The sequence below is a fragment of the Phalacrocorax aristotelis genome, chromosome 1 (assembly GCF_949628215.1).
Source record: "Phalacrocorax aristotelis chromosome 1, bGulAri2.1, whole genome shotgun sequence".
Classification (NCBI taxonomy): Eukaryota; Metazoa; Chordata; class Aves; order Suliformes; family Phalacrocoracidae; genus Phalacrocorax; species Phalacrocorax aristotelis.
In genome coordinates this window covers 194,302,285-194,315,142 of record NC_134276.1, presented here as the reverse complement: position 1 = coordinate 194,315,142, position 12,858 = coordinate 194,302,285, and the positions used below count along the sequence as shown (strand labels likewise).

The window sequence follows — 12,858 nt, the reverse complement described above, 5'->3', positions numbered from 1 at the left end:
TTAAATAGATATGAGAAAATTGAAGGCCAAGAAACCTAACTGGACAAAGAAGGTCAACACTGTTGCAGCAAATACTCCAAAACCGAGGCTAGACTTCAAATAAAATCAGTTCTGGCCCTCTTAAAATCCATAAAAATATCCGATCAGCTGAAAAATGATAGGTCTAAGGCTGAGATGTATATGTATTTAACAAATGTGATGGTACGCTTGAAGAAACATGACTTCTAAGAAAAAAAAAGAGGAAAGAGGTACACATCTTCCAAAATGTATTTGTTGCAAAGAAGTATAGAAAGAAAATGGATTAAAAGAACTTAACTAAATTTCTCTACTTCAGATTATAGCACACAGAATCAATATTTATTCAAGGATGGTTAGTTTTAGGAGGCAGGCTCCTGTGGATGTTCTCCAAGGTTAAGGTCACCTCCCTCTGGATCAGCCGCTGCGTTCTCATACATGTTTACAGGGCACCTGGGCACCAAATCTGTATGGGGCTTCAGGCACTACTGTGTTACACATACAGTGGTATTTTAAGTAGAAAGAGGAAAAAGAAAAAAAATAGTTCTCACAGGACAGCTTCTCCTTCAGGTTGAGTTGATGAGCATGAGCAAAGTAGATATCCGCAAAAAGCACTGCTATCATTTGTATATGGCATCTTAACATACCACGGAAACTTAACTGAAAGTAATAATAGGGTAGCCAGGAAAGTACCAATTAAAATAACTTGGCTGTCTGTGCTAAATTCTAGATATTCCTAAGGTCTTAAGGAAATTTGATTATCTTTACTTACTAGGATGCAATCAAAACCAAAGATTTACTTTTAGATTTACTTATCTCTGAGGTGAAACAACTGGACAGTGCAGATTTTCTTGTTGATGCATCATACACATAAGCAACAGTCATTGACTGCACATACGGTTTTGAAAAAAAAGAAAATAGATGGTTCTAAATCATCTTCTCAAGCCAGTTTGCAGCATATTCAATTTCATTTTGTTTATATTTGTTAAAGCTCCTACAGCCTATGTTCGTTAAGCTTCTAGATTTGTTAAACATACTCTCTTTTTCCTATAAAAGCAGTATAGTTCACTGCACCAGTGGCTCTAGTTGGCCTGGAGCTGATAGAAGTAAACTCCCCGAACACAAAAATCAGGCTGATCAAGATATGCATGTTCTCAATCTTGCTTTATGAAGTGGAGCCATACGCCTTCAAGAACACTGATGCATAAAGACTGCTCTTTTTCTTTTTTTCCCTAAAGATTTGCATCAACTAGCAAAACCGCACAGAAGACAATTAAAGAAGTACTAACACAACAGAGTCGGTCTGATTCAAGAGTGAAGCTCCAGGTCTGGACCCATCTGCCAGAAGAAGGCTGACCTTCCATGGGATGTCACTCCTTGGGCTCCGGGAGGGCAGCAGCAGCAGCAGAACAGGAGTGGCAGGACGCAGCCAGCCCTGACACACTGTAGCTCTGCAGTAAGGATCTGGTAGTGTGAGCCCTGGCACATCCCCAACAAGAACCAAGGTGCAGTTCATGCCTGTTCCTTAGGGTTGTAATATGTTGGATACAGAATTAAAAGAAAAAAAAAAAATCCTACATGAAAGTTAAGTCATCCATCAGGGTCCAAATTGCAACTGTTGCTGAGTTGCTTATATATTTGCCAGCTGTTCATTGAGCTTTTGGGAGTAAACTACTGATCTCAGGCCAGCTCTGAGAGGGCAACTATGTACGTTGTACTTAGTGCTTACAGTAGAAAAGGTGGGTTTTGAAGGCACTTGCCTGTGTTCCCTCTGCTCAGTAAGGATCAGGCTTCCTGGTCAGAGCCATGCTGATCAGGGTGGGAGGTCAGTCACGCTGCAAACAAGAACTGACGTGTCAAAGCCAGAGCAAGATTTCTGTTGTTAAGGAAATGTGCTCTAACAACAGATTTGCAGATCACAGTAAGGAAAGAACATGTTTTTCTTTTTCTTTTTTTAACTGGTGAAGTTCTTGAGCGTTATGGTGGCTAATTAATGGCTGAAGGGAGATTTCATTACATTGAATTTAAAAACTGTCAGGAGACTTAGAGGAAGGAATAAACATTCATTTTAATACCTGTGGATAAATCAAAATTAACTTATTTACTCCACTTACAGTAATTGCTGGGTGTAAAACCCAGAAGTTGCACCTCTGCTGAGGTATAAACCAAGCGAAGAGAACAAAAAGTGTTTCAACAAACCATGTGCTATACAATTTTGAAGACGGGCTTAGATGCAAAGCTAGGTGCTAGGTGGGCTGAGGAAAGAAAAATGTTTTCCCCTTATTTGCAGAGCAGCTACAGAACTGTTCCACAGTTACTGCAGGCAATGATCAATAGATACGCACTAAGAGAGAGAGAGGATGCCTCAAATTCCAGTATGTTGTTTAGTCCATCTTCTCCACCATCCTGAAAAGGAGAGTGATACAGTCCAATGCTTCAGGCCACAATGGAATTGTAGAGGAGCTCTTGAAAAGAACTAGATCTTCCCATAGCTGATTTCAAAGTTAAAACAGACTTGCTCAAATCTTACCCCAGCACACAGAAAGTACGATTCTACATTCAAAGCAAAATCAATTTCATCCTTTGCTGAGCAAAATGGAAGGGCACAAATTACTTTCCTACAAATAAACAGTCTTAGGTTGAAAATGAGGGCTAGAAAAGATACTGCAAACAGAAAGACATGCGTAACAGGCACTACAGGGAGAGGAAAAGTTCTAGCTGGCACCCAAGACAGCATTCGTGTGAGAAATGAAAGAACTTATTGTCCCACAGCATTGGTTCTCAGGCTCCAGCCTGGTCATTCGGATGGCGAAGATGCTCTGCTGCGCGGCTGGCCCACAAAAGGACAGAATTACTCCTACTGACACTACACTTCCACATCCATATGGAATTAGCAGAGGCTTTCCTGACTAATTAAAACAAAATGGAATTGTCAACTTTTCAACTTCTGTGGCTACTTCATGTACTTCTGTAACTTAAGTCCAGGTTACAAATTCAACATAGAGAAGAAAATCACCATAGACTCCAGATTCTCTTTCTTCCAGACTTATTACATGCCTGAAAAAGTTAATATCAAATCTCCATGAGAAAGCAAATGCAGTGACTGCATCTGAAACAAGCCGTAACTTAACAGATGATTCGGTTACCTCCAGAGCAGGCTGGGATTCTGAAACATTTAAAGGTTCAGCACACAGAGAGAAGTGAATGAACCTCTTGTCAATTAAAATAACTAATATGCTATTTGCCATCGATTCAGTAACGATGCAAACCCCGTCCTCTTCAATAAGGTCTCTGCTGCGAAAAACATGGTTTACTTAAAAAAAGGAACTTTGTCTTCATGGCTCAAAACCCACTTCCAACCACAAAGACAGTTCCTTTTTTCAGTTACCACAAGTGGTTTTGCAGTAAGTGGACTGGTGTTTTCTACAAGCCCAAGAAAGAAGGGTGTTGAGGGAAACAAGCCCTTCCTCCCTTTTGTTCGCTCTTGGGCTGACCTGTTGACATACCCCTCTGGTGCGGTGGCAGTAATCACACGCTCTCGTTCCTCGGCTCCCCCAGCCATGCTTATGTGGGCGCCACAGCGAGGTTTGCACTTGTCCCAGGCTGCTCCTCTTGTCACCAAGAGTAACGGGAGACAGAAGAGAGATGGTAGGGGGGATTTTTTGCTATGGAGAGCCACGGTCTCCTTTAAGCCTGCCTGCTCTTTGGTGCCATCAACTGTCTCTTCATCTTATGGAAAATGAGAAAACCAAACTGTGTGGCCTAAATTCAGCACTGGGACAAAATCAAGATTTGGGAAATGGAGTGGCGCTGCTGAAAAAAAAAAATCATTGGAGAACTAACTTCTTGCATTTAGATAATTCAGACTTCAATAAAACCTTTAAAATAGGATTTGTAATGCTAGAAAAATTAAGTAGAAAGTCTTCCTCACCATTTTCAATGCAGAATGTTATTTCTGAAATTGTGTGAATATTTAAACTCTGAAACTCAAAGTATGAAGAATTACTGTAGAGGTCCACATTTAACGGCCAAGCTGAGACACACATATTTTCTGTCTGACGAGGATAATAAAAACTGTTTATTAATTATGTATTTATAATATAAATCTTTAAAATAATTACACTTGCTTATATTGATACACACGTCACTTCCAATGTATTTCAGCACCTTGGTGCTACGGGCTGGTATCCTGAAATGGAAAAATACAAGAGAAGAGCAGCTTCCCATAAAGCTTACAGACATCAGCAGTGGGTAACACAGCTCGAACCCTAAGGACTACAGTGAGAAATTCAGAGGAAAGCCTCAGATAAACAATGACAGCCATTTCCCTAAGAAAGGTCAGAAAGAGCACTGCAATTCCTTCAAAATAGAGACAGGTAATTCTAGCTGGTGACTTTCCTTGAGAGAACTTTGCTTGAAATTGGATGTTTTATGCAAGAATAGCAGTTCTTTGCTGATATTTCTGAAAACGTAAATCAAAAGCAAAAATCTGTTTTTCAGTGGATCCCTTGGACTTATCACCAGATACTGATATTTCCATTTCCCTTCAGTACTTGCTGCTTTGCCATGATATGAAAACAGAAACAGCTTTTACATAATTAATGAAACAGAGAGTCTGAAAATAGCTCTTTTTTCTTCCCTTTCCTGCCTACCCCTATCAAAAAAGCAAACAAAATCCTAACAATAGAGCCTGAAGGTTAAAGGGCCCTTATGAAATACGTACCAGGCAGCTGGTCTGAGAACAGTATGAAGCAAAATGTATCACCCAGAACTCTCACTGAATGGCAAGATTTTGACAATATGTATCAGTAGAAGTTAACAGAAATGAGAAAAAAAAATAATCAAGGAACATAAGTGGTCAGAGAGGTGAGGACAGTACCAGCATGTACCTATCGAAGGTGTACTATATTTTTAGCTATTTACACTGTGACCAGCAATAGAGGTATGTAGATTTTCTTGAAATGGCTTTGGCTATAAAATAATTGTTTTATAAAATTAAGAAAAACCCACCCAAGTGTCTGTGAAGTGCTTCCATGTGTTTTATCTTTTTGCATACATTTTCGACGAGCAAAATGCTGCCCATACTCTTCTGCTATTTTCTCTTCCCATAAAATATGCACATACTTGCACAAGAAAGGAATGAAAACTGAAGAACCTAGGATTGCTGGAAATTACTTTGGAAGAATTGGTTCCTAACGGTCTTCCTTTACAGCAAAGGCCCAAGCCACTTTTGTGAGATCTGTGGATTGAGGAGTCCTGTATATGCAGATACTTTTTCTTTTTGTGCTGAAAGCTCAGGATTTTCCACCGTATTTTCCCTTCATTATACTTTTGAACACAGTTACAGGCTCTTAGTATAGGGAAAAGGGGCTATAAGTAGAGCAGAAGGGGTTGCCATCTGTTCCCGCCTGATCTTTTGGAAGATATGAACGGAAGTCAGTAGAGCTTCATACAAAGACTTGTGTTCACAGGTTTTTCTCCTGGGCTTTTCTAGTTTCTTTCCTCCCATGCTTCTTCACTTCTTTCCTACAATACAAAGTAAACCACCATGGGTGATTGGTTTAGCACCTTCCAGACGGACAATGAATTTATGAGAGAATGTGAAGCAACACATTCTTCACCTAAAAACACACAGAAAACTAGCAAAGGTGATAACTTTGGCACCTGGTTTTCACCTTTGCAGATGAGATGCATGAGCATTTCTTTCATGCACCTAAAAGCCAGGCTGAGCATAAGGCAACTGTGCTCTGGATCTTCAGGCTTCAACCTCCATCCCAGCTTCAACCTCCATCCCAGCTAGCTGCTGTCATGTGAAGAAGGGGGGAGAGAAATCCAGCTGACAGAGGCTGCTGACTGTATACGTGGTTTTTCCTCGGTAGCTGACCCCCGGAGAGCCTGAAGTACCTATTTTAGGTATTTTTAGGTATTTCACTTCAGACTGTGGCAGCCTGCCTTAGGCAGCATGAGGGCTGACACCCCTGCTCCTGCCCCCCTGTGTGACTGCGCACCCCCGGGCCTGCAGGAACCAGCCGCCCCACGCAGCAAGCCACGACGAGGCATTTTCCTTTCTGTCACGAAAAAGTGAAAAGATTTTCGAGTTACAAAGTAAATCGGGTTTCACTAAAAGCGTAACGGTCCCCAACGCACCGTGGTACCCGGACCCGTGCGTGAGGCCCGGCCGCCCCTCGCGCTCGCTCAGTAGGGAGCATCCGTTTAACGGATTTCGGCACCGCTTCGCGCTCCCGGTGATCGGCCTCCCTCCCCCACGGACCGGGCCTGCCCCCGCCCGGGACCCCAAGGCCCCGCGTCCGCGGCGCCCCCCGCCCCGCTCCCTTCAGGCCCTGCCCCGGCGGCTCCCACGGACCCCGGACATCGCCGCGCCGGTCCCCATCCCGGGGCAGGTGGCGGCAGGGGCAGGGACAGGGACGGCGGCGACGGCTCCTTCCTCTTCTCCTTCCCCTTTCTCTTCCTCCTCCACCTCTGCCGCCCAGCAGCCGCCAGGCCGGCCTGGCAGGTATCGAGGGGGCGAGCGGGCCGCCGAGGCGCGGCGGGGCGGGGCGGGGCGGGGCGGGGGCGGGGGCGGAAGGCGGTCCCCCCCGTCCCCCCCCGCACGGCGAATGGTCGCGGCGGCAGGGCGCTCGCCGGCCTCCCCTCCGGCTGCCGCGCGCCGTGGTCTCGCCCGCCCCCGCTGCCATGTTGGATCGCGCGGCCGCCGGAGCCGGGCCGGAGTTGGAAGTTTAGCGCCTCTCGGAGGGGCGGGCGCGATCGGCCGCCGGCGCGGAGTGGCACCGGCGCGGCTGCTCCCCGCCTCTCGCCGCCCCTGTCCCCGCCGTCCTCGCCGCGGGCCGCAGAGGCCCCTCCGCCCCTCTCCGCCTCCCGCCTTCCCTGGCCCCGAGAGGGAGGCTCCGGGATGCGGCTGCTGTGAGGCCGCGGCGGCAGCGGAGGAGGAGGAGGAGGAGGAGGAGGAGGAGGAGGAGGAGGGCCGCGGGCGCCAGCAGTCGTAGGGAGGCGAGGGCGGCAGCGCCGGGCCGGCCCCGGCCATGAGCGGCAACCCGCAGCAGCAGCCCCCGCAGCCGCGGCGGGTCACCAACGTGGGCTCCCTGCTACTCACCCCGCAGGAGAATGAGAGCCTCTTCTGCTTCCTCGGCAAGAAATGCGTGGTGAGTCCCGGCCCGCGGCGGCGGGGAGGGCAGGGCAGGGGAGGGAGCTGGGGACCCCCAGTCCGGGCGCTCCGGGGCCGGGGGCGTGTGAGGACAAGGCCGGTCGGGACGCCGGGAAGTTGAGGGCTGCGGAAGTTTCAGCCGGGCCGGGCCGGCCCGCTCCGCTGCCCCGGCCCGACGCCCGGGAGGGGGGCGGCCGCCCCGCAGGCCTCGCTCCGTGCCCGCCTGGTCCTCCGCCCCCCGGGCGGCGGCGGCGGTGCCGGAGCAATGAATGGCGGCGGGGCCCCTCGTCCGGCCCGGCTCGGCTGCCTGCCCGCCCTGAGCGGCGGGCCCGGCCTCGCCCCCTCTGCCCGGCCGGCTCCGGCTGGAGCCCTGCGCACCGGGGCGGCTCCCAGACTCTGCCCGCCGGCACGGAGTCCCCGGAGGGCGGCCGGCGGGGCTCCCGCCACAGTCCCGCAGTTGGGCCCCGCTCTGCGGGGGGGACCGGCCGCGGGGATCGCGGGAAAAAGTTGAGCTGCTTGATGAGGCGGGGACGAGCCCTAGGTGCACCTGCGGCACCACGGAGCAGTGTTGGCGAAGTTGTAGGAAGGCTCGTATCAGTGCTAGGCCTGTCGTGGAGTTAGTCTGTAGTTCTCCTAGCCTCAAGAAGAGGTTCAGGTACCCAAATGCGACTCAGGTACCGCACCTCTTCCTGGTTTTATGTATGTATATGTGTGTGTATAAAAAAGGCAACATAATGCTTAAAAAAGAAAAAGCCTTGTGGTGAATGTGTTACCAAGTATATCAGTAACAACTTAGTTTTCAAAATACCTTCTTGCATGTTGATATAAACCCATACTTATCTGTATTAAAGAACTACTTGAAGGCTTCAAAAGTTAACCACTTTCTTTAGAAAAGAAGCAGCTTTTAGAAAAATCATGGTTTTGAAAAAATGAAAAACAGTGGGTTTTTTTTTTAAGAAAAAAAAATACCACTCAGAAGCCATTGAGAATTATGTTATCTGGCTGTCTTCGGATGCTTTGTGTCCAGCACCTAGCATACTAATGTCAGGCACTGTGCATCTTGCTGTACTGCTATGAAGAGTATTTAATGAACTTAAAATTGTGATCTAAAGCAGCATATCTGTGTGGTCATAATGGTCCCACATAACTATTTGGACTTTGAAATGGTATTGTTGATCAAACTGACTGTTGCAAGGAAAGCATAAGATGTAGTAACCGAACAGGAAGTAGGTGATATTTACATTTGGGTGAGTTAAATAAGATGCTGTCACAGTAACTAAGCTAAATGGATCAGAAGGTGTGACTGTGAAGGATTTTTTTTTTAAAAAAAGTAATACATTTGTAAAAAAACCACCTTCAATTAATTGAACTACTTTCAGGCACATATTAAATATGTTTAGCTCCTTTGTGCAAAAAAACCCACACCCAAATAAACAAAAAACCTCCCACCTTTTCTCTAAATTTAAAAACTAGTGCATGAATTTGTGTAAGTTGATTTCCAGTTTGTTTTTCTACAACTTGGATTTTCTTGTCAAGTGAACACACTTCTTGTTTTTCTTACGCTCAGCTGTAACACTCACCTACTCAAGTTCTCAACTTTTCTGCATAAATAGCATGTTGAAAGCAGACTTTAGAGGTAAATATCTTCACAGTATCTGGGTGTTATGGGATTTGTGACAGGTTGGTAGCTTCATAGACATGACTTGCCTTGAATTTTTCTTGAAACTACACATTCTCGTGGTTTACACTGAATCTTGGATGACTTCCCGATTGAGGTTTTTCTACTTGTGGCCCATTCTCTTTCCCTTCTCCCCCAGCCCTATGTGCTTTCTAGGTTAAGTATAGGCTCATCTTACTATAATTGAGGGTCTCTGCTCAATATCGAGGACCTGAGTGTCAAAACTCTAGAGGTTTTTTTACTTACTGTGGCATAAGCCAAAAATGGTGATAAGTCAGAAACTAATTCATGAACAGATTGAACATCTCTGTCCCTTGGAGGGCAGTGTCTGTTCTCTGATAGTGGAAGTGGGTACCTGGAGATGGTAACAGCTTCAGATGCCTAACTTGAATCCATGATGTCGGTCTGTCAGAGCTCGATAGTACTCTTGACCTTCTAGCCTGACTCAGTGTTGGCATGCTACGCTTATAAATGCCTTTTTGCTGTAATGTACATGATATTTGATTTCTTAATATCCATGTTTGAATTATTCATTACTGAAACATCAGGCTGTAAATACTACTCTTTCAGAAAGGAAAAATCTTGTGAGTTTTGTAGGATGCTACAAGCTTGATTTCCCACCAACTGAATTGACTGTACTACCTGGCTGCTACAGGTAGTGTTTCTGCCAGTGGGGGCATGGGTATGCTGCTGGATGTGATGTGCATCTGCCATATCAACATAACTTTAGATTATGTTTGACTTGACCTTGTGTTTACATTGCTAGTGAAATGAATGCTGGAGGAACAGTTGAGATATTAAACTATGATCCTAGATGCTCTTTTTGTAGTAATAATTTATAGTGTTCTTATGGAGGGCATAGTGCTGGTATCAGTCTTGAGGGGCTTGGTTAAGAAAGCATGTGGCACTCTGGACCTGATTTATTTCAACTCTCTTTCCTATCTGTTTTTGACTGATAACAAGGCAACTGCTTTGAAATAACAGAGAATTAAAAAAAACCCCCACTCTATTTTTGTTCTATAGAAAAGCAAAGAAATTTATCAAGTAGCTTAATTTTGATCGATGACTCGCAACCTATGAACTCCAATACTGATGTAATTTCAATGGCATCTTAAGTAACGATGACTGGTGAACATAAAAATTAGCTGGGAGTGGGGGAAATGGTGAAGAGCCATTGCTCTGTGTGTGCTGTTGAGGCTGATACCATTTTCTGGACTACTGCTGATACTTTGGGAATCTCATGGACTAGTAGGCAAATGTACATACAGAAGGCTACTGATTTTTTTGTTCTTCTACTCTCTTCCTCCCCGCCCCTGCTTGCTGAGCTGTGAAATGCTTATCAGAATCTATAAGCAATTAAAATACTTTTGTCCATGACATATCAGGTTTTCAGAAGCAAGCCACTGGCTAAAAGTAAAAGCTGCAGCTATAGTTCATTTGGTTGAAATATGAATCCAAATGTGGAACTACCTGCAGCAGGTATCCAGCATAAGGTAGCCTTCTAGGACTTTCATTGTCGCTTAGGCATGTAACTAATTTTCATTCAGGTACATGACATTTGTTATCTAGGTCAGGTGTAAAATTTACTGTCTGTAGAAATTTATCAATAACTATTTTTTGCGTAGACTTTTATTTCTACATTATGATAAACATATGCTAAGGTGAGCTATGAGATTACTTTTATGCATATTAATGGAATATTTTTGTGGTTGTGCCAAACTTGGAAGTTTTTGCTTAAGTCTGCTGAGTTACAAATCAGTCAGTTTAATTCTGTCCTAAGGAATAGGAATGAGTTTTGTAAGGAAAAGCACGCGCTAGGTGTCCCATTAATAATTTTTAATAAAGAAGGTACTTCTACGATTTGCATGATCAATTGGTCAGTAATGTCACTAATGGAAAAACTTGTTTATTCTGTAGAAACAGTTTTACATGTGTGAGAGGCATTAGGAAAGAAAATACGAGAAGTGTGTACTTGACAAAATATCCATATGCCTTTAACTATTTCTAAAATTATACTGCTTAGAAGCAGGACTCAACACTGGCATAAGGTGTAAGGGGTAAGGCTAGGAAAACGTTATTTGTAAGATCTTGCCATGGTTGATACAGTAAACAGGAACTGGTAAAGAATGCAAAAGGATAAGTGACACAGCAGTAAACTAAGAAAACTGTTTTGACTGCCTTTGAAGTGCGTGTGACCAGAATAAGATTGTATGTCAGAGCCAAAGGACTAGTTACAGTAATAGTTCAGATAAAATAAGAACCTGAATGACAGTTATAGCTCTTAATTGATAAGAATTAAAGGTTATATCAGGATTATATATATATATCAGGTAAGATTTCTTGTGTGTATGAAAACAGCATGAACTGAGACTTGAAGGTGGATTACTGGTCTGAGTAATGGGCAACTTCATGTGGCTGAGAAGTGTTGAGATTCTTCAGTTCGCGTTTATGCTGCAGGCTGTACATCCAAGAAAGCTTAAGATTGTAGTTTGAAAAGGAGTTATCTCTTGAGCAGATGGAAGCACTGAGTTGCCAGTTCAGTGGGGGTTATCTCATCGTTGCATGTGTTTTCAAATGAGATGCAGAGGGAGAAGACAGTGTAAAGGATAGTCTTGTGGAAGAGAAGAATATTGAGAGTTATGCCTGGATTTCTTTTGAGGTCTGTCCTGTTCTATCAAAAGACATGTAACATCTTCAGATGCCTCACTAGTATCCACTGGAGTCACTATCCTAAAACAACTTGTCAGCAATAATCTTCCCTTCTAGAGGGAATTACATTGGTTTTTGACAGTTCCTCTGAACTAAACCTGTGCCTGCAAAACTGATTTTCACAGGAACAGGTCAGATCAGACTCTTCAGAGCAAGTGGCTTAACCATTGTCCTCAAACTGCCTCCATGTATCTACAGTAGAGTTACTTATCATACAGTGTTTCTCATTCTTGTTTTCCTCACAGCTTGCTATTAAGTTAAGGTAGTGAACTATGTTGTAAACAGATTATTTACCCATGGATGAGAAATGTTTTGAGACCACATGTGAACATTCTACAAGGCTCGTAGAATGTTCTTGTAGCTGTATGTGTTTGAGACAAAGCATCAATTCACAGAGCATGGGATTTGGTTCATGAGTGAGACACAGAAATTTAGGTGTTAAAATCACATCATTGTTAGTAGACATCACCGGCTGTTATCTGAATCTCCAATTTACCTTAAAACAGAAACTTAATCTGTCTTTGCTTCAGTAACTGTAGTGGTTACATCTCTCCTGGCCATGCTTGTAGCTCATATGCTAGACACACAAATTTGTGTCTTGATATACAACGTGAGTCCTACTATACATTTCAGTCACTGTATATCTCTATTATGAAGTTATGAATTCCTAAACAGAAGGTGGTCTAGTAATGCAGGCCTGGAACAAGTACCTCAGTCTATTACAGCTTCAGTGCTCTTACATTCTCTCCTGAGCTACTTTTTAGATCACTTCTCTGTTTTGGAGGTAGTCAAGTGCTGAAAGTCTCTTAGCATCTCTGTGACTAATCAGCTGGTCAAGTATACACTCATGTTCCTGGTAACATGTTCTGGAATCTTACAGTGTACAGACGCAACAGGATGAAAACAATTTGTAGACACAAGCTGTTGTGTTGTAACTTACCGGCTCTTCACAGTGAAGAATCAGGTGGAGAAATTTAGAAGACCACAGTTTTAATCTGGATTCAGATGAACAGTCAGGTTTTGACTACACGATTTCCACTGAGATGTCCAGATACCACTTGTTTAGGAGAACACCTAAGGAGGAGGTAGTTTCTTGTTCGAAGATAAAGACTGAGTTTACTATTCCATGCAATTGTGTAAATGGAAAGACTTTACTTGGTTCTTCCTTTAATAGAGAATTGATGTGACCTCTCTGCATTATCTGATCATAAATATCGATCTGAATCTGTTAACACTAGAATGTTTCCTCTGTGAATATTTCTTCTGGGATTTTCAAGGGTTTAGTATAAGCCCA

General features: G+C 44.2%; 1 protein-coding gene and 1 long non-coding RNA gene across 3 annotated transcripts in view; one reads left to right on the top strand and one right to left on the bottom strand.

The window, feature by feature from the left end:
- Positions 1-1,160: 1,160 nt before the first annotated feature.
- On the bottom strand, positions 1,161-7,046 carry LOC142051749 (uncharacterized). The gene is made up of 3 exons (XR_012658618.1): positions 6,380-7,046; positions 5,691-5,818; positions 1,161-5,541 (listed from the first exon to the last, which is right to left on the bottom strand). It is a non-coding gene; the product is annotated as an uncharacterized LOC142051749 (long non-coding RNA).
- The window catches only part of WASL (WASP like actin nucleation promoting factor), a 50,953-nt gene continuing 45,089 nt past the window's right edge, over positions 6,995-12,858 (top strand). For both annotated transcript variants that reach the window (XM_075081205.1, XM_075081204.1), the window contains exon 1: positions 6,995-7,175. In XM_075081205.1, the coding sequence (XP_074937306.1) occupies positions 7,056-7,175 (120 nt within the window). In that variant the 5' untranslated portion in view covers positions 6,995-7,055. The remainder of the gene's footprint in view (positions 7,176-12,858) is intronic.